General features: G+C 35.9%; 1 protein-coding gene across 6 annotated transcripts in view; it reads right to left on the minus strand.

Moving 5' to 3' along the window:
- Positions 1-22816, minus strand: part of chas (chascon) — a 380862-nt gene that overhangs the window by 51471 nt on the left and 306575 nt on the right. For 5 of the 6 annotated variants that reach the window (XM_072538203.1, XM_072538198.1, XM_072538199.1 and 2 more), the window contains 4 exons: positions 21141-21424; positions 13985-14181; positions 10398-10733; positions 6589-6928 (listed from right to left, as the gene is read on the minus strand). In XM_072538203.1, the coding sequence (XP_072394304.1) occupies positions 6589-6928; positions 10398-10733; positions 13985-14181; positions 21141-21424 (1157 nt within the window). The remainder of the gene's footprint in view (positions 1-6588; positions 6929-10397; positions 10734-13984; positions 14182-21140; positions 21425-22816) is intronic. The other variant, XM_072538204.1, reaches the window with a different exon arrangement.

Below are 22816 nucleotides of genomic sequence, written 5' to 3' on the forward strand. Positions count from 1 at the left end.
TGCCACGTCCTTTTCATATTTATTTTCAGGTGTTATGATCGCCCCCAGGTACTTGAATTCTTTGACGACTTCAAAGTTGTATTCATTGATTAATACGTTTTGTCTAACTCTTGGTCTTGAGTTCTTCTTAACCCCCATGTAGTTGGTTATGTCCTCGTTGACCTACAGACCAACTTCCTTGTCTCCGTTTTTGAATAGGGTGAAAACTTCTTTTGCATCTCTGATGGATTGTGCAATTGTGTCCACGTCATCCACAAACGCCAATAGTATTTTTGATTCTTGGGCGGCAAATCCGTTTGTCAGTTGTGATTAAGCTTTCCTTACCGCATGTTCCAGTGCAAAATTAAATAGCGTGGGGGAGGGTGAGAGGATCTCCTTGTCTAAGCCCGGTGTCAATGAGGAATTCCTCCGACGTGGTGCTGCCAATTCTGATCCGTGCGGAAGCGTTCTCTGTGCTCACATGTGCTAATCGTACCAGCTTTCCAGGTATTCTCATTTCTACCATGGTCTCCCACAATGCTTCTCTGCTAACAGAATCGTAAGCTTGTTTAAAGTCCACGAAGATTTGGTGTACATCGCGGTTGAATTCCCAGTTTTTTTCCAACACCTGGCGTAGGACGAATATCTGGTCTATGGTCGCTCTTCCCGGTCTGAATCCGCTTTGGTAGTCGCCTATTATTTCCTCTGCGTATGGAGTTAGTCTTCTAGACAGTATTATGGATATAATTTTGTACTTTGTACTAATTAACGATATTCCTCTATAGTTCCGACATATTTGTTTGTCTCCCTTCTTGTGGATTAGCTATCCTAATGCCCTGTATATACTTATAAATGGTGTTTTTTTTAGAGGTATAGAACTTTGAAATGGAATAAAACACAGATGATTTTTATAAATTGACATGAAATTAAGTTTATTCGAAAGATAATCTTTTGGCATTGTAATTTGAATATGATTTATTATTATCCTCCAAGTGCCAGCAGGTATTATCCTCCAAGTGGTCATCGTTTCATGATTATCAGCGTAGACTAGCACCTTCACATATCCCCACATAAAATAGTCTAGCATTGTTAAATCAACAATCTTGGAGGCCAATTCACAGTCCGAAACGTGAAACTAGGCGGTTACCAAACGTTTCCTTCAATAAATCAATTGTGGCACGAGCTGTGTGTCATGTTGCGCCGTCTTATTGAAACGACAGCTCCTGCACATCATGGTTGTTCAATTGGAGAATAACCGCCAGTAATCATGGCTCTATAGCAGTCACCATTGACTATAACATTCTTGCCAGCATCGTTTTTGAAGAAGTACGGTCCAACGATTTCACCAGACCATAAAGCACACCAAACAGTAAGTTTTTCTGGATGTAATAGTTTCTCAACATACATTTGAGGATTATTTTAACTCCAAATAGGACAGTTTAGTTTGTTGACGTAGCCATTCAACCAAAAATAACCATCACTAAACAAAATTCGCTTATGAAAATTGGAATCAACGGCAATCTCGTTTTGAATCCACTCACCGAATCTACGAGTCTACGCCTTGCTAGTTGATAATGTACGCGTGATTGAATGAGTTGGATTTTATAAGCACGCAAAGCAAGATATTTCCGCAAAATCTTCCAAAAAGTGGATGTACACGTATCCAACTGCTGTGCACGATGGCAGATAGATTGATTCGGGTCTTCCTGTAGCTACGTTCTACAGCAGCAACAACTTCTTCTGTACGCACTGTTCGACGTATCTGTGATGGACTGATGGACTATTACGTTGACCATAAAATGAACGTAGTGCGCGATATGTATTTCGAACAGAACCACAATTTTCAAAATAACTTTGTACAATTTGGAAGCGTTGTTCGAGTATCACGTCTCTTCATGCTTACATAACAAAACAAACTTAACATAAATCACTTGACAGCTGTCAAAATGGCTTCCAGTTAAAAAAATAGTACCAATTTACATTTCTATACCTCTAAAAAAACACCTTTTATATACCGTTCCCCATTAGTCATTGGGATGAGTTGTGTAAAAGATGGGAACTCTATAACTAACATGTCCTACGTAAGTACTAAAGAGCTTAGATTCAGAGTCTCAGATCACCATGGTGCGAGGGACATACATAGTGGTAAAATCTTATTAAGATAAAAAATAGGTCCCGCGAATCCCAGAGAGATATACGTTTATAAAATAAAAAAGCAGGCAAAACAGCGAAATCAGTATGATTTTCTGATGACAGTGATTTCAAATAATCAATTACAATGATTGTATTTACTGTTTTAAGATAAATTACAGCAAGTACTGGTTGAAATATCTACAATAGTAGCAAGGGTACTGAAGAGAAAACAATTGATTTAACTAAACAGATTAAGAATACAGCATACTCGTTTAATTCATGTGCACCATTTAGCAAGAGAATGATGAATGAATAATACGCTTATGATATGTCACGAACAGTTAAACTTATTATTACAGATTGTTCTCTGTTTAAAACCAAAAAAAAAACAAGATGGTGAACTGTCAAAAGATAAATACACTTCTTACTTTAAAAGTGGCAACTTTCTTGTTTCGTGTAGAAATTGATATTTGCAGCTAAAATTGAAGAATTTAGAGAAATCACAAAAAAAAAACGATATTTAAACTAATCTAGTGTATCGTAGTTTTTTTTCTGAATTCTGTTAAATTACATGAGTGATACATCGTACAATTTATAGTTTTTGTGGATGATAATGACTATTTTATGAAATATGAAAAAACGAAATGACAAGAGCTAAAAAGATCAGATACTAGTGAACTTAAATCTTAAATTGAAAAAACAGATGGAGAAAAACAAACAACCAGATTTTCAGAATTATAGTTTATTCGTCTTCCGGGTTTGGACCGTGTCATTTGTGAGTGACCCAAAAGTGGGTTCATCTCGACGTTTCGCTACAATTGTATGTAGCTTCTTCAGGAGAACAAAAAAAGAAAACAAAAGACAGGAAGATGGGTAGTTAGCAACGGTAACTCAGTTACTCAACGCAACCAGAGGCGAATACTAACTACCAAGATGGGCATTTGGTCACAGTAACTCAACTACTTAACGCAGCCAGAGGTGAAAACCAAATGCCAGGACAGGGATTCACGTCCAACAGCTCAGAAAACTAACGCGTCGAGAGGCGGGGAGTGAATCCGACGATTACTCCGCTACCGCTCTATTTATAGTCGCGGTGACCTGTCGTTTCGGGACGTATCGGCACACTCCGTGGCGCGAACGTCAAGAAGCGCGCGCTGGCCAATCATGTGGCTGCATCGTGATAGCGGGACTGGACGGCGGCTCTAGACTGAGATTCCAGATGGGAGACAAGTAGTATCCTTCCTCTCGATTGATGTTATGTGGATTTTTTCGGATCTCTAGAGATTCGCGGATTTTCCTGGAATAAAAGAAGGGGCTCTTAGAAATAATATGGGTTTTTTCGAACAATATGGAATGACCGGTTTCTTGGCAGTGTTCTGCAACTGCAGAATGGGAGAAAAGACCTGATCGAATGCATCTTTGATGCTCTTGAATCCGAGTTTTGACGGAACGACCAGTTTCGCCAATATACACTTGTCCACATGAACAAGGAATAGAATAGACACCACAGGAAGATAGGGGCGGTAATGGGTCCTTAGGAGAGGGTAGATATTGTGAGATTTTCTTGGGTGGTCGAAAAGTAGTCCTGATACCTTCTTTGCGAAGAATTTTGCCAATCCTATCAGTGACACTTCGAATATACGGAAGAAAAGCCACAGGAGTATTACCCGAAGATTCTGAATTTGTCGTCCTAGGGTGTAAAGGGGGATGTAGATGTCGGTGTGTAATATTTTGAATTGTGGACTTGGAGTAACCGTTGGCGACAAGGGTTTTTTGCAGAATTAAATTAAATATAAAATTCACAATGGAAGTAGAAAATAATCGGTCCCTTCCCTTTCTCGATGTGTTAGTCACCTCCAAGCCCAATGGCCGATTGGGTCACTCTGTTTATAGAAAAAAGACTCACACGAATCGTTACCTACATGCTTCATCACACCACCATCCTGCCCAAAAGAATTCTGTGATCAACTCTCTCATCCATCGGGCCATTTCGATTTCTGAACCTGACAACCTTAGAGAAGAACTTGGCCATCTGAGTTACTGTGACCAAATGCCCATCTTGGTAGTTAGTATTCGCCTCTGGTTGCGTTGAGTAACTGAGTTACCGTTGCTAACTACCCATCTTCCTGTCTTTTGTTTTCTTTTTCTTTTTTTGTTCTCCTGAAGAAGCTACATACAATTGTAGCGAAACGTCGAGATGAACCCACTTTTGGGTCACTCACAAATGACACGGTCCAAACCCGGAAGACGAATAAACTATAATTCTGACTCTGGCCGTGGAAGCCTACGATTTCATTCAACCAGATTTTCAATATTTTATCAATAATTCAGAATACAATATTCTGAATTCTTTAGAAAACCTTAGTCTTTCTTGGAATTGTTCAAAAAGGGAGTGGTAGAACATTTGACACGATCTAAGCAAGATACAATTGCATCCCAAACGTAAGCCTCAATCAAATAGCACACCAATTATTAAGAAACTTAAAAAACTGAGAAGAACGTAAAGATCCAACCTAGCCGATGGTTGACCCTGGAAACTGAACCAACTACCTCAATACACCGTTTATCCAAAACAAACTAAACATCATCAAAATAAAAAGACTGCTGGTGCACCCAACATATCAGACACTTCAGACACCGTACTATATTATGGATACACCAGCTATTCAACACTTGTATGAGAATCAAAAAGATACCAAAATCCTGGCGGAAATTTCAAGAAATCGCCTTATTGAAACCTGGGGAAGATCCAGCAGAACCAAGCAGTTACAGACCGATATCACTACTATGCGGATAAAACGCGTCGAAAAGACTATCGAACAGAATATAAGCCCGCAGCAGATTTAAACCAGATTTTGACCCGGAAAATCATGCACTGTACAGTCACTTTTGAACTCACTATGTACCCACATAGGAAATGGCTATAAGCAGAAATGGCATTGGTTGATTTGTCGAAGGCTTACGACAATATAAATCACAAGGTGTTCTTATCAAAGATTTTCAAACACGCTAGAGACATAAATATAACAAAGCTAATCATATCTGTACTGCATAACATGCGGTTCTTTGTCACTTTAAATGACAATAAGAGTAGGTGGAGAAACAAAAAAACGGTTTGCCCCAAGGGAGAATACTTATATATTTATATAGGGAGAATATTTATACAGCCTATCCTTGCATACTCAAAACACTTCCTTTATGCAGTTGACCAGGCTATTTAAGAAAATACCTTCTCTGGAGTATAGGCTAAGCTTAAAGAAGCGCTGTCCACCAAAATACAAATAAACAACATTGCAAAATGTAGAGTTCAGAAACTACGTCCTTAGAAGACTGGCAGGAAGTCGATGGGGCACAAACCTTACCGTTCTCAAAACAACAGCACAAGGCCCTGTGATACTCGGTAGGAGATTATGCATGCCCGGTGTAGACCTGATCTGTACATGCAAGGCAGGTAGATGTAATCTTAAACGAAACATGCCAGATAGTTATCAAATGCATGAAACCTATACCTTTTCCGTGCCTCTATAGAGCCGTGGCCTTCGCTCCGCCACTAACACGACAAAAGGACACAGAACATATCTAAAGATTTACAAGAGTTCGACGACAGACACCCACTATATGGAACATTACTACACGAACAGTCTGGACTTAGATCAAGAAAAAGCTTCCCATAGACAATCCCACTAGAGTCATCTGACGGCCATCCGTTATGCCAAGATAGCCCTGGTGACATCACTATACAAACGCGCTGAAGTTCAGACCATGGAACACCTACTGAAATGCAGACTATGTCCTTGTACATTCATCTTCTTAGAATTGTTGCATACCAGCAAAATTGCTATTGACGCTGGTTACTGAGTGGAGAAACTTTTGGATCGGACACGAAAAAGTAAAGTAAGCAAGATACTATAGTGTCTGTTATTGATATGAACGAAAGAGTGAAATAGTAAAATTAGCTAAACATACAAGTTTAGATAAAATAGACGTGCCATATTACAAAGAAATATTTAAAAATACTGACGAGGTCAAGGAGTTATGGCACCAAAAATAACTCAAAAATAATGAAAGTAGCGATTCTGAAGACGAGCAAACAGAATTTCAACGGCATTTCCAAAAGTTTGGTCACTATAACTATAATTCTGAGCATGACAAAGATATGTCAAATATACGTTGACCACTTATCGACAATATCTTGCAGAGTCTAAAAGAAAAACGCAAATGACATTAGATACCTTCTTGATAATAGGCAGAAAATTGAAAATGCAGAACAATCTAAATGACCTCAAACATAAATGGTTTTATATTTTATATCCATTTATTTCGTTTTTATATTTATAAGAAATAAGTTTTTGTTATGTTATAAAAAACATATTTAAATTTAGCTAACAAAATACGTGCATATTTTTTTATGGTACGTGTACATTCTGTAAAGTGGGTATTTCTTTAGTTTAAAAAGTTTTTCAAATGAATACACACCTGCTCCGATCATCAACCACTCGTTGACGCTGTCTCTCATTCTTCGTTCTCCTAGGTGGGGTAGGAGTTATGGTGACGACTTCTCTTTTGGGTGACATTCGTGCATTTCGAGAATAGTCTGGAACAGGCGAATGTTGATTTCGTATGTAATCTGGAGTTGGGGAATGGGGGGAATGTTGCTTTCTGTAATCTGGTACAGGCGAATGGGAAGGACGGTAGTCGGGACTAGGTGACCGGCGTGTAGTACGTTCACCTGAATATGGCGATGGGGATTGGTAAGGCGGTGAGTGGCGTTGTTCGGTGAAGTGGTGCTGACGGTGATCCGACCATTCTCTGACGCCTAAAAAATATGTAATTATTTTTATTGATAATCGACATATTAAATCTAATAGTTGCATTAAAAATAATTTTTGATTTTCTAACAAGTATATTTTTTGGTTTAAAAAAATTGTCCTTTATTTATAAAAATAAAGTGACCAATTTATTCTTTTATTTTCACCACGAAGAATTTATTTATTTGTAAAGGTATACCAACAAGACTAACGATACAAATGTAGAGACTAATGGAATCTTGATTTTAATTATCAAGAGCCGATCCAAAACTATAAGAACTGTTCTGATATAATCTCGTGCTGAATATCTTAAAAAACCTAATGCCTTGAAAAATGGTGGGAGATAATTAATTATAATTATAATTCTGTAAAATGGCAATATTACAAACTGCAAAGCAATATTGCGAACTAAAGTAATTCCAGAAAACTCCGTAAGTAAATATTTGGTCTTTATAAGAGCAAATTTATGAACAATTAATTATTAGGCAGATTTGTAGATACATAAGGGGTAGTACAGTGCAATATATTATGTGGTCACATAGGCTCTCCTACTCAATTTTGACTCTGTACTTCTCGAGGAGGAGCTTGACAAGGGAAGAAGGAGAAAAAATCATTTGAAAAAATCGTAAACCTAGATCCCAAGGATATTTTCTAATATAATAATCTATGCTACAATCAAATAGAGGCAATAAGGGTAAAAGAGAAACAAAATAGATAGAAATAAAAGAGAGGCCAGGCTGGGATGTATACTATCATCACTTTAATGAATAATTACAATCTACTTGTTTTTTAACTTGTTAATTAACGATATTGGTAAGGCTATCAAAAACTCACACTTCCTGCTATTGGCTGATGATCTTAAGTTATTTTGTTGTATACATGATTAATCGGATAGAGATATCTTGCAAGATGATGTAAATATTATATATTTATGGTACTCTTGGATTCAGTTACTGAGATTAGAGATTTGGGTGTATTATTGGATTGTGCATTGACATTTAGAAGCCATTTTCTTAAAATTAAGGATTTCGTAATCTTGGTTTTATTTATCGTAACAGTCATGATCTCTCACCTATTGTATTCAAATTATTGTATTGCTCTCTGGTACGCTCAGGTCTTGAATACTGCTCTGTTGTTTGGTACCCATTTTATTAAGTCTACATTGATATATTTTAGAGCGTTCAGAGGAAGTTTCTAAGATCTTTAGCTTTTAAAGTACATATTAATATAAGAAATACTGAAAATTATTTCATAGATTATTTTAGTTTAATTCCTCGATTATTTTCGAAATTGTTAAGGTCTCCTTTTTTAAAAAGTGATATACAATTTAAGGTATTTTAGAGTCCAACCAACGTTGATTTGTAAGAAGTAGCATGTTTAGGTGTAGCAAAGTACCTCCAAATCTTAAAAGTTCCATGTTTATTTGATCTGCTTCGATTATACGATGCATTATCATAAAAACAAAGTTTTTGAATTGGTTTCATTTACAATATAGTTCTTGCTTGTATTTCTGAAAGGACTTATAGAACACCTTCAGTTCATTCCCTCAGCATATTGCTTTTTGAAATATTATGCGAGTATACATTAAATAATTGTGGTGATAGTAGACATCCATGCCTGACCTATCTGCAAGTTTGTTGAAAATCTAATGCAGCTCTATCGCTCTACCAACTAAGAACGGACATGTATCACCACCAACTGAATCAAGGGAAAGTTACCAATCTCTAATATAATTATTTCGATGACCAAACCTGATGAGGGTGGATACATGGGGGGTGAAAATAGAGAAATTCTCCCCCCAACCTCCAAAAGGTCCAAAATTAAAGAAAACCTATTATTTATTTTTTTTGTATAGATTAGGTTTATCTTTTTTATGTCTTTTGGTTGAAAGTTTCCCTTCCAAGGCAACTCTCTAGATTCGCCACTGATTCCTCTTGGTGCTCTTTCGTTAGCTTTGCAACCATACTTTCCTCTGAACATAAAAGATATAGTTTCCTTAAAGTGGTACATTGAATTATCGGAAGAAACGTACACGGATCTCTAACATCGTTTATGTTCTATATTCTATGCTCTAACTTTTGTTCTAACTTTTCTCTGTCCGTCTTGTCACGATCCAAACTTTTACCCCTGACGTCGGAATACAAATGCTCTCATCTGTTCTTATTAACCATTACCATGGGATTCTGAAAGCGAACCAAACAGAATTGAATTCTTATTTCATTATTCTATTCATATAGTATTCAAACGAAGTTTTGACTTGCTTTAAGCAATCTAATTTGTTTAGAGTAAAAGCATCGACCCAGTGGCGGGATTGAGTTAAGTGGGCCTTGCGATCTAAGTCCTCGTACGATAAATCCGAGGTATGGGATCATACTCGTAGATTCTACTATTAATTTTTTAACCGCAACAACTTTAATATATACTCTATTGGAGCTGGAATTTGGCATCAGACTTACCCTTAAGTTGATACTTACGGTTAAGAGTGTATTTATTTTGATCAAGTGGCTTCGAATGAGTCCCGTATCGTTTTTTTTTTTGTCACTACTTTCCCGTGCCGGGAGTGGGTAATTTACATGTCTACCACTTTCCTTGATATGGCAGCCATTTCTCAGGCTCTCCAGAATCGAATCCTGATTCCGCATTACCTGTTACAGCCATGTTAGAGGTAGAACCTGCCATCGAGAGTTGATAAGCTGCCGTAACCATACAGCTATTCAGGGGCAACAAGTTATACGATGACGAGCGAAGTCCGCCTCCTATTAGTTTAGATCTAATAAAAGCGCTCTTTCCATCTCCTGTTGGAGCACTGTTTGGATGTATTATCTCATGAATATAATCAATCGCCTATAAATGTTATTACAAGAAAAACAAACGTATCATTATCATAATTATTTTCCCTTTGCGTGTACGTTTGAAGAGATATCTTTCTAATGTTCCGCTTTCGAAAAAATATGACAAAATTTATATACATTTTAGTCTATACATTCCGAATGACTTTATAACTTCCTGTGAAAACATTCTCTCAACCATTCGCTAAATTGAAAGCGGTACGTATTTTCGATACGTATTTTAAAAAAACTCGCCCAGAAAGAAGAAAGCTATGGCACATTTTTGTTTTGATGCCGTTGTAGATGAGTACCATACAGAACTTCCAGAGGAACACTACAGTCGAGAGATAAAGGCAATAGCGATAACGCAGAATGAAACGTTTTAATAATAGAGTAGATTATGTTAGAAATATAAAATTTGTTTTAAAGCATAAATTATAATTTTTGCTACCAGGCCAATAATGTTTTAGATGACCTTCCTCTATTACAACAATTTAGAAAAATCTTCTGGTTTTATTGATGTAGATTAGTATAAGGTTAAAATCAACAATATTAGTTACATTTGTGCTAACAATTATGTGTAAAGTTAATGTTTATGTTCATAAAGATATAAAAAATTGATTTTATTTGGAACACGCTACTAACTTACCTTTATAATAGCTACTACCGTTGTTTCTATCTCTTTCCGGTTCTACAGGGCTGTACACCCTTGAAGACTCTTTAACAGTAGAAACTAAAGCGTTTCTAGGAACAGGTTCGGCTCGTGTGGGTTGCGACTTAATAGTAACGTTAAAAAAGCTTGTTTTTGGGGGATGTTCTTCATCTTCCACAGTAGAGTTATTAGAAGACCGCGAGTCGCTTCCAAAATGATGTTCTAACCATTTGGACGTTTCAACTTTACGGGTTTCTTCTTCCTGATCGAAGTCTAGCGGCTTTCGAGTAAGAGCGTCTTTTCTGTCTAAGGGCGACGCTACTTCGTCTAAGCCTAAAACGGGGAGATTAGTAAAATTAGTGGTTAGTTAACATGAAAGTGTAGGAAAAACATAAATGTTGTTAAAAGTGTTAAATAATATGTTTACACAGAATTCCCAACTACAATTATGTGACAATAATACAATTTATGTATGAATGAATAAAAAGTGGGTTGTGCAGATGTTTTATACTTAAAATTATTATACAATCCATTGCGAAGAAGGAAACCAAAACAATGATAGAATTACAATAGTAGGTTCGCCAATAAGATTAAAAATAGACCAAATTAAAAATGTGTGTAAATATCTAAAGGGGAAACGAGCACCCAACCAGGGTATATACCCGGAGAATTGTTTAAGTATGGAACGAAAAAATTATACTATCATTTTCGGCAACTATATCAAGAATGCATAAACACAAGCAAAATCGCTAAAGAATGCAAAACCTCGTATCTCAGTACTACAGTGTGTCCGTAAAGTATGGAATAAATTCGATATTTCCTAAATAAAAAGCCTTTTTAAAAAAATCTAAAACACATCTATTTTTAAATTTAATGTTCTACATTTTACAATAAAATTTCATTATACAAGGTGATACACATTACAGTGATGAGGCTCTTTTTTTAAATGTAACGCCCTGTATTTTAGGACATTTTTAGATCGATAAACATGAGCTGATTCTAAAAAAGTATAATACTGGGGGTCTAACGGATATAATTTGAAAGATATGCGCTTAGAAAATTAATTTTTATTGATTTATAATATTAATAAATTATAAATAAATTATAATAAATAACTTGAAAGTAATCCAGTAATTAATACATAACTTAATCTTAAATGTCCGAATTGTAGCCCTTGTTGTATTTGACAGTAACCCAAACGTTGTACAAATTCTTGTAGAACCTTGTTTATGCTTTCTTGAGAAATATTGTTTATTTATTTACGAATTCTTGTTTTTAAGTCTCCAATATTTGCAGGTTTCGTTTTATAAACAACATTCTTTAAATGACCCCACATAAAATAGTCCAAAGGATTGAGGTCTGGCGACCTCGCTGGCCATTCAGTATGTTCACGTCTTCCAATCCACCTGTTCGGAAAAATTTCATTTAGGTACCTTAGAATATCTAAAGCATAATGCGGAGGCGCACAATCCTGTTGAAACCATAAACTTTTATCAAAACCTCTAAGAATAGTTGTACAGGGGAATAAATTAACTAAAGTAGGTACGAGATACCCACTTAAAAACTGAAGGTATGCTGGCCCATTTAAATTACCTTCAAAATAGTAGGGTCCAATGATTTTATTTCTTACAATGCTAGCCCATATCTTTTGCGGGTATTGTGTATGATGTTCCCGCATCCCGTTGGAGTTTTCTTTTGCCCAGTATCTACAATTCTGACTGTTGACCTCGCCATTTAATTTGAATGTAGCCTAATCAGAAAAAAAATATTTTGAACCAAGAGAGGGTTTCGGTGGCTGTTATCCATCGTTATTTCGCAAAATTGTATTCTTTTATCTGGATCATCCTCGTTTAATTCTTGTACAACTGTGCGTTTTCTGGATCATCCTCGTTTAATTCCTATACAACTGTGCATTTTACTTACTTTACTTACTTTTACGTACTTTGTGTACCGTTGTTTTGCAAACACCGAGATCACTACTAACCTTACGAACAGAAGTGTGCGCATCTTCTTCAAAAGAAGTAGAACATCTCTTGTTGTAACATAATTTACAAAGGGACGACCTGATTTGCGTGCATTTTCAACCGTACCAGTTTCTCAAAATTTCTTTTCAATCTTACTCACTGTTGACTGCGTGATGGGCATTTCTGGATATTTATCATTAAATAAATTATACACTTCCATCTGAGTTCGAGATTTGTCTCCATTACCCAATCATCATGAGTATTTCAATTCTTTGCTTTACACTCAAATTCATTTCTACTGAAAATTAATTCTAAGCAATAATATAGAACATTCACGAATTAATACAATTATTGTATTACTTAATTGTTATTGAACGTTACTAAAATAATTACAGTTTACCAATAACTAGAAGTAGGCTACTTTTGTGCAATTGATAATAAATAATTTATTTTCTAAGCGTAAACCTTTCAAATTATATTCATTAGACCCTAGTATTATACTTTTTTAAAATCAACTCATTTTGATCGATCTAAAAATGTCCTAAAATACAGGGTGTTACATTTAAAAAAAGAGCCGATGACGTCATCACTGTAATGTGTGTCACCTTGTATAATGAAATTTTATTGTAAAATGTAGAACGTTAAATTTAAAAATCGACGTGTTTTAGATTTTTTTAAAAAGGCTTTTCATTTAGGAAATATCGAATTGATTCCATACTTTACGGACACACTGTATACATAAAAAGGACAGTGGTAAAAATTACTAAGGAATAGCTGTAACCAGATCTATAAGTAGAATATATGGAAAGGACTTGAAGAATCGATTCTAGAAAGAATATTTAGATTCTAAAGCAGAAGAATAAGAAGAACTTCGTACGTGTCGATCCACTATTGACCACATTTTCTCGTAATATGTGGCAATTAATGGAAAATACGAATATTAATATGGAATTATTAAAAGTCGCCAAAGTATTATACAATTAACGCATACTAAAAATAAAAACTGAGACACAAATAACGACAGGGTTTGTAACATCAAAGGAATTGAAGCAAAGATGTTACCGGTCTTCCACTTTATTTAAAATATATCACAAAAGTTCTTTAAAAAGATAAAAAATGTTGAACCATGGGAATATCACTCACCAATATTATGATATATACGCTTAACTTCACAGACGATCAAGTAATAGTGACTCGAGATTATGATGATCAAAAACTAGAAGTCAATAAAAAATAAACCAAATACTTACGCAACAAAAAGACCTTATATTATACGAAAAAATTACTCAGAACCAAGATAAAGCATTGCTAGACTCCAATTACCTAGATGTCAATATTTTGCCATACAGACGCCATGCAGAAGGTTTAAATTAAACCAGGCCAAAATAAAAAAAGAGTACATTGAAGCTATCAGTGCAGTTGCTTTAGTCGCCTTTTTTAGTTTTTACCTCTGTTTTTATCTATCGTACTCATATTATGCGGATTACACCGATTTGGATGATAAAAATCTCTGTTTGAGCTATCCGGTCCTCTATGTTTAATAATTTACCTTACACAAGGTACGTGTTACATGTTACACTTTATAATACAGCATTTTACTTTAAAAATTTTAATATTTACCTCGAGGCCTATATGGTTGGCGATTATTTCCTCTTCTTCTTGCTCTCGCGGAAAGCGACTCGAACAAGTCGGGTTCGTCAATCCCGTCGCCCCGACGATCAGCTTCCATCGTTTCGGTTTTGAACCTCATTTCGTGTCCAATGTTTACACCATCAGCTATGTAATCAACGTCTTCCTGCTCTTTTGTTTTTACATATCTAAAAAATAAAATATTTATTTTAATTTAGGTAAGTGTTAAATATTGGACACATGCCGACAAGGGTGAACGGAAATCGTAGTAGTGGAAAAACTGAGTGAGTTAGACAGACTTATAGTCTTTCCGCCATTCAGCAGACATCATTTACAGCTTGTCATTTTGCAGTAGTTTTTAAAGTCAAATATGTTTACAGTTTTTTTGTGATCTGTGTAATCTGACCAAACAACTATTAAAACTAATCCAAAAAATAACAGAACAAAACAGAATTCCCCAAGAAGGGAGATCAAGCATCCTAATACCTCTCTTCAAAAAGGAAGACAAATCGGACCCGGAAAAGTACAGAGGAATTAATTTATTAAACACAACCCTTAAATTAAGAACCAAAGTGATAACAAATTATCTGAATAAAATTATAACACTAGCAAAAAAACATCAAGGTTTTAGATCGGAAAGATCATGCACCGACGCTATATTTATAATGATGCAAGTGCAAGAGAAATCATTAGAATACAACAAGCCGGCATATCTAGCCGGCTAAAATAAGAACTAACCGATCCTATTGAAGCTGGCAATGGGATAAGACAGGGAGATTCCCCGAGTCCTCTATTGTTCAACTTGATTATGAATAAAATAATAAAAAAAGTAAGAACTACAAAAGGATACCAAATGGGAAAAAAACAACTTAAAATGATCTGCTATGCAGACGACGCAATACTACTCTCTCAAAGTGAAGATGATTTACAACGTATGCTGCACCAATTTAATATAAATGCCAAAAAATTTAACATGTTAATTTTCCCAAAAAAGACAAAATGCATGGTTACAACAGCAAATTGACATCATATGTAAATTGGACCTGGAAGGTCAGATAAAATAGAACAACTGATGGAGTTTAAATATCTAGGCATCACATTATCTAGCTACGAAAAGCTCGAAACCGAAGTGTAAGATCAAGTAAATAAAGTAAACAGAGCCGCAGGTTGCCTGAATGAAACAATATATAAAAATAAAAATATCGGAAAGAAACGAAAAGCAGAATTTACAAAACAGTCATCAGACCAATAATGACATACGCGGCAGAAACAAGACCTGACACAGAGAGGACAAAAAGGATGTTAGAAACAGCAGATATGAAAACACTTAGAAAAATTGATGGTAAGACACTATGGGACAGAACTAGAAGTACAGATATAAGACGTAGATGCAAGGTGGTGAACATCAAGAACTGGGTAAGAAATAAAAGAGTAAAATGGAGCGATCATATAAGCCGAATGACAACAAATAGACTAGAAAAGCGGCAAGAGACGGTTCCCCAATAGGGAGACGATCAGTAGGAAGACCACGAAAATGATGGAACGACAACTTACTGTAGGCACATTGAAAAACAGACAGTCATGTCTATATAAAAAGAAGAAGAAGGAAAAGAAGAAGTTTTTGTGTGAATAATAATAATAGTCTCCCGTTTTATACCGCTTCGCGGCTTTGGGAGTGTAGCAGGGTAGTCTGCTATATCTAGGGCCTACGGTATACAAGGAAGGTAACATGGCCAGTGCTACGCTTCAACCGCCTATTATTACCCCTGGTTTTACCCAAGGTACTCATTTTTATTCAGGCTGAGTCGACCTATAGACATTTTTAAAAATGTCTAGTTGTTCTTGCCGGCGGTAGGATTCGAACTCCGAACCACCGGCTTGCGAGGCAAGCATCCTACCGCTTGCGCTACGCAGGCCGCAGGCTTTTGTGTGAATATAATTGCTAAATTAAGTGGCAACCTGCACAATATGATTTTGTAATTAAACGAAAACAGTTAGAATAAAAAGGCGAGTATCCACTACACAGAACATAAGATCAATGTAAGGATTCCTAGGCGAATGAGAAAATGTGAAAGGAATGTAATTGCGAAGCAGAATTTGCTAACCATTAACTTGTTCACTCATAGACAGGTAACATAAACTAGGAATTAGGCTGTCGTGAGACAGGTTAGTTTTACAATATAGATGACTCGTTGTTGCAATATTAATTCTGGTTAGCACGAGAGGAACCGCAGGGTCGGACATTTGGTTAATGCACTAGCTCTAGCATGAATACTTGGGGCACATTGTGAGAGGTGAAAAGTACGAACTTTTAAGAAATATCATGCAGGGCAAAATTAAGGGCAAAAGAAGTGTGGGAAGAAGAAAAATATCGTGGCTTCGTAATCTACGTGAATGGTTCGGGTGTAGTTCGATTGAACTTTTTAGGCGCGCTGCTAACAAAGTCGCAGTGGCCATGATGATTTCCAATCTCCGCTAGGAGTGGCACGAGAAGAAGAAGAAGACTAGCTCAAGCGGGTAATGGTGTGAAGTTACTGTACATGGGATTATGCCTGAACGTCTATAAGGCTGCATTCTTTTTAGTCAAAGGTAGCAACGATAGCTCTTGTGATTCCGAGGGTCGAAACGTACAAAATAATATGATTTACTAGGCAAAAAAAGGCAATCAAAAACGCACGAGAATGTGACGATTACCACACCATTAGCTTGATATCTTGCTTGATATCACATTAGCACATGCTTGATATCATGTGCTAAAATTACTACTAAAAGTCCTCCATTACCAAATATATCATAAACTGGACATGGACATTAATGTTACAAAATTAGGGTGTCGCAAAGGCCTATTAAAAGGCAAAGGCAATTAAAATTTTATTTAAATAATTTTTGTCCACTTATTGATATTATTCCGCCCTCTGTATCAGTATACTCCAATCGTCAGAGACGAAAATGTAAAAATCATACAAAAAACCTGAATTTTGTCGAGAATATTAATTTTGGAACACCAAAAAAAAATGCAAAATAGTTTATCACTTTCACCCCCGGGCTTCCCCCTCAAAACTCCCCTCGTAGGGGAGTAAAAACGCAAAAAAATCGATTTACCAAGAGTCTATAGGCCGTAGAAAAAATGTCTTAAATAGAAAATGTAGCTCAGTAAATTTTTAACAAAAATGTTTATTAGCACTTTTTGTGTAAAATTAAGCGTTCTCTCACAAACATCGCTTGAAGCGACCGTCGATTTTGAATGTCAGGTACGCGCGCGAAATCAATGTTCAATAAAATTTGTATCAGCTCGACGGTAAAAATTAGATATCTTTTGATTCAAGTGACCTATTGACAAAAATCAAGATGCGTTTTAAAAGTAAGGAGTTCATGTTTCGTACACGATTTTTGAATTTTGCCGCAAATAAACTCAGATTTTATAAAGGTATTTCAAGGGTTGTCAATAAATAAACATGGAGTGATTTTTGCCATTTTTTGCATCTTTTTTAGGGATTAATATTCTCCTTAAAATTCAGCTTGTTCGTATGTTTTTAGGGGTCAACTTTCTGACGACTGGATGGTATCAAAATTTGTATTATTTTTTGAGGAGCTTAAAATTATTATTAACACTTTTATTAATATTTAAGTTCTTGTATGTGGAGATTTATACCTTCTTTTGTATCTGATACTAACAATACATAATGTTTTTGGCTTTAATTTTTTTTGGGAGTTTTTTGTAATATTTTGTTAATATTTTTATTTCGGAAAATTTTGTAACTTTTAAAACACCTTATATATCTGCAACAAATATTAATTTAGCCTCAGTCATCACTACTGCTGTATATATTGCTCCAAAACAATTTTTTTACTGTGATTGATTTTTAGATACGATTTGCCCATTCAAATACTATTTAAATTACTAGGTCACTTTAGAACTAAATTGTAATAGCCAGTTGACAGTAGTTCTAGGTTATACCGCATTCTCAGGTGTACAATACTGTCGTTAATTTTCAGTAGCATGCATAATACACTAGACACCGATAAAGAACATAACAATATTGGTGTTACTTTCATTAAAATATGGTCAAGAACAGTTACATGGAAGTGATAATACGCTGCTTGGTCTGTTAATTTAACTGTGATTTGCATTCTTACATTTGCAAATATTTAAAAACACTGTAATTATTCTACTTGTTAAATAACGGACTTTGGTGTTTACTTAAATAATCAAATGCCTATATGTTTTAGGTTGGTATATAGGGGAGAGTGGCCCAAAATGATTCCCGTAAAACAAAAAAATCTAAATAGTGAATAATTACAGGCCAAAAAACTCGGAAATTATTTTTAGACTAATCAACTATTCCCCTCCCAGTATGGTATATGCAATTAATATTTAAAAATGTATGATAAACGTATTTTACAATATTTCAAATGTTTTTCGTGTGTAAAGGTGTAGTTATTCTTCTCTATTCCAGCACATTTATCATGAGCCCAACGTTTTGCAAATACTACACTGCACCCAGCCCCTGTCCTGCGGAAGATCTTAAAAAGTATCAGAACAAATAAAGCATTCTAAATCTTCTTCAACATCACACTCGTCATCATCTAGGTCCTTTTTGTTGTTTTTTATAACTTTGATTGAAAGTGGTCTCTTGTTTTTCCCTTTCTGGTTTCCATTAACTGCTGCTTTATTTTTTAATTCAATTCTTCCTTTTTTGTCGCTCACCTAAGCTGGTCTTTGTAAAGCGGGCTTATAAGAAGAACAGTACTAACAGATTTTTGTTTAGTAGTGCGTCGTAGTTGTGACGACTTGGAAATGGGCAAATGTCTTTCGAAAAAACAGTAAGAAAGGTCGAAGTTACATAAGCACAACCAGTGTCAATATGCTGAAAAATAAGTGTCATCGTCAAGGTCATCGTTATCTGAACTGGAACCCTGACTACAATTTTTCTTACATGGAATTTGCTGAACTGGAGTTAAAGTAGCTATTCTGATGACATTTCCCGTTTTTTGCATTTTTCCGGTTCGAATTGCTCTTTACCTTTAGCACCTCAAAAAGTCGACTTATGAGAAAACATCTGAATTGTATGAAACGATTCTGGTTTCTTGAAACCACTAATAGCATAAGGGGATACATAAAGTTGGGGTAATGGCTGTAGCCTGTGTTTAGTATGCGAAGACAAGCCTAACATAGTAACAAAATTACTCCTGGCTTTTTCGATCACATCTATGTTCTTAGTGTGAGGAAGGTGACTGCCAAGAATCAGGAACGCTGGGTCTTCTACTGATGGTTTAATGTAAGATATAAAATTATCAAACGTGCAATCACATCAAGATTCATTCACCCAGAATCATTGCATCTGAATGCTGCTCCTGGTAGTGCCCTATCGTTTACCTCCTTCTTTATTCTCTTTCGGGAATAAACTAATATCGGTGGAACATATGAACCTAACGCAGGCAAACAAATGACTGCGGTAGTAGATAGACCTCGTTCAGCAGAGACTACTTTACCAGCTTGTTTCCGACCTCTTTTGGCAAGAATTTGACAGTTTTTTCCTGGTACTATATTCACAGACGTCTCATCTACATTGTACATCCTGAGTGGCGGAATGGCGTTTTATCTAACATCGTCTTAAGCAAAGTGAAAAATTTTGTTACAACAGTTTTGTTAATTTGCTCCTTTTCTAACTTGGCTGCACCGTACTGCAGCCATTCCCTTCCATCGATATACCATTTTTGGTTTTCTGTTTTGCGAGACATGGCATTACTTTTTACTTTATATATATATATATATATATATATATATATATATATATATATATATATATATATATATTACAAGCTGTTGTTCGTTTCCCTCGGTGCATATGCTAGTTTTGCTTCCAAGTCACTTTAAATGGGCTGTGGCTAGCTTGTTTTCCCCTCACAACGTCGCTTCAAACTCATCAATGGCACCTCAAAATTTCTTGCTGCTGTTTTGTATGCAAGGTCATTATGCACACTTTCTATAGCTTGCCGCATTTTATCTTTGTCCCATTTTTGCCAGTCGGTCTTCCGTTTATATTTTTAAATAATAGTATCGTTCTAAAAATCTCATGTAATCTTTATTTTTTATCATAAATTTTTTACTAGAGAGGGCAAAATTATCCCGGGATTATTTAACTATGGTTGATCGTTTTGCCCAAACGAGCACACTTTTCTGGCAGCCAGGTTTATTACGCAGCAGTCAAAGTTTGGTATTTCAACTTCAACGTTTATATTCAACTGAAGTTAAATTTAAGCTTATATAAGATTACAGAAGTGCGTTGGGTGATGGGTATGCCACTACAAATACAAATGGCAATTACCAGTCATAAAAATAATGTGACGGATCGTTTTGCCCGGAAAGATCATTTTGTGCCACTCTCCCCTACATTTTATTTGTTTTAAAAGGTAATTACCTATTTATAGAACTGAAGTTTGACTTATTAAACAATTAACTTGTATTCAAAATGTTTGCATTATACTTTTAATTCCCTCACACAATACCATCATATTATGATAACGAAGTAGAGTTAAAAAGAGATAAAACAAGAACACAACATAAGAACTGTTTTAAATGTTAAACATATAATCAGCAATCAACCATTATAATCTGGAAGCCCATGATAATAGTAAATAAAATACATCTTCAAACTGGAATTTCAGCCGACTTAAATTAAGGAAAAGGTTTAAGAGAAATGTCAGCGTCGAACCACCCGAACTGTTTCCCCTACATCCAGAATGACCTAATGGAATGAACCTGCACTGGAGAACCTGGCGGACACTCAACCGCATGCGCACAGGTGTTGCCCCTGTAAAACAGAACCTCATTAAATGGGGCATCAAGACAGACAGCGACGCACTTTGTGATGTGGGGAAATACATAACGTGGAGCACCTGAGAGTATGCAGACTTTGCCCATTACAGTGCACCCTCGATGATTTATGACTCAAGCAAATACAAAGGGTGTAAACGTAGCCCCATATTGGGCAGAAAAACTGTAGTCGGATCCAGACACAAAAAAGTAAAGTAACTTAAACATCAACTGTTGCGAAGTCTGGGAAATGCAAAGATCGCTAATTAAATTTTTGTTAAGTTAAAAGTGACACTTGTCATATTATTATTCCTTTGGAAATGTTCTTACCTTTGAGAGCTCTCCTTTTGGAAATTCTGGTCGGGTTCATCATCTGGAAGCTCATCGTCCTTAACTTCTTCGTGTTCGGTAGTTCTCTGCGTTTCTGTCACAATTTTACCATCCTCACGGACAGCACTTAATTCTCGAGTATCTTCTGTGTCGGTGGTTTTTTTGCTCTTTTTAGTGTCGAGGACTAGTTTTGGTCCCGTGGAGACCACTTGGTGGTTTCCTTCCTGCGTGCGGAGGACCTTTCGGATGTCTGTTTTACCGGAGCTTACGGCTGATATAAAGTCCTGAAAATAAATATATCACATAAATAACGCAAAATAATATAAATATGTAAAGGGTTAATAATATAATGGTTCCATTATAGATTAAAAAGGATTATTTGCCTTCGCAGATATTTCTACACTTTGACCAGAAAGATATTTCATGTATACCCTATAAGTATTTAGTTTTCACACAAATTTATAGACTAAGACAATACATTATAAGACAATACAATAAATAAAAATACATTTGACAAACAGTGACCATTCCGTTTTAGACAATCCTCTTTCTTCTTATTCCTTGAGCTCTTGTCAGGGCGTGGTGACACTGTAAATATTATTGGCTTGCTGCCTCCATTAGCTGCGATCCTGGGCCATATGGACGGTTTCATGTAGGGATTTCCCACCAGAGTTTTCATTTAATCTACCAATCGTGTTGGAGATCCTCCTCTAGGTCTTTGGCTTTCTGCCTTTCTTTCTACTACCAATAGTTCTATGGTCCCCGTTCTTCTAGCTATGTAACCAAAGTAAATTATCTTCTGCATCTTCATATTGCTTTATAAACTTTTTTCTTTTGTGAAAATTAAATCTGATGGGGTAGTATCTGAGAGAGCAATGTGCAGCGAGAATACCTTTCATTACTCTGAGTTAGGTTGTTTAAAGCTCTAAGAGTATTTTGCACAGTGAAAACGCTTCAATAATATTTTGTTTTCTTTGGCCAGCAATATTTTCCCAGTGGGCCACTCCAAGTGCCTTTTCCCACATTTGGAAATATTCTACGACACTTCTTTTTAAGATTTTTGTTCAATAATCGCAGTTTAGCAAACTCATTATCAGCAATTTCTTTGGGCTTTGGTATTTATAACAAAGTTACCTTTTTCCACGTAGCTAGTTACTTTAGGAATTATTTGCAGATTCAAGCTTGATTTACATAATGAAGATTCAGAGTTTTAAGTGCAGCTTCTCTTTAAGAGACAATAAATATTTTAATAAGTTAAGTCACTGTAGAGAACAAAAATCTATTAATAGTAATCACGCTAAAAATTTCGAAGTAGTATTTCTGAAGATTAATGATAAACTAGTATTAGGACTATTGGCATAAATGAAAGCACTTTTTACAAGCTTACACTTTGGGTGATCTTGTTGGTATTAACTCATAAAAATTATTAATGACATTTAGTAAGATTAAGTCTTAAAAGAAGACAGTTGACATGACAGCTGACACTTACATCTGACAATTGCCATCGAGCTGTGTTAGAGTGCCCGCCTTCCCATTGGGCCGTGTTGGACTACCCGCCTCTCACCTGACTATGTTATACTCCTCTCTGCTCCACCTGGCCGCCACCCATTTGACCAGTTAGACTCCCCCACCCCCTCGGCAAGGCATTAATCCCCTTTACATTAGGCATGCTTCCC

The sequence above is a fragment of the Diabrotica undecimpunctata genome, chromosome 7 (assembly GCF_040954645.1).
Source record: "Diabrotica undecimpunctata isolate CICGRU chromosome 7, icDiaUnde3, whole genome shotgun sequence".
Classification (NCBI taxonomy): Eukaryota; Metazoa; Arthropoda; class Insecta; order Coleoptera; family Chrysomelidae; genus Diabrotica; species Diabrotica undecimpunctata.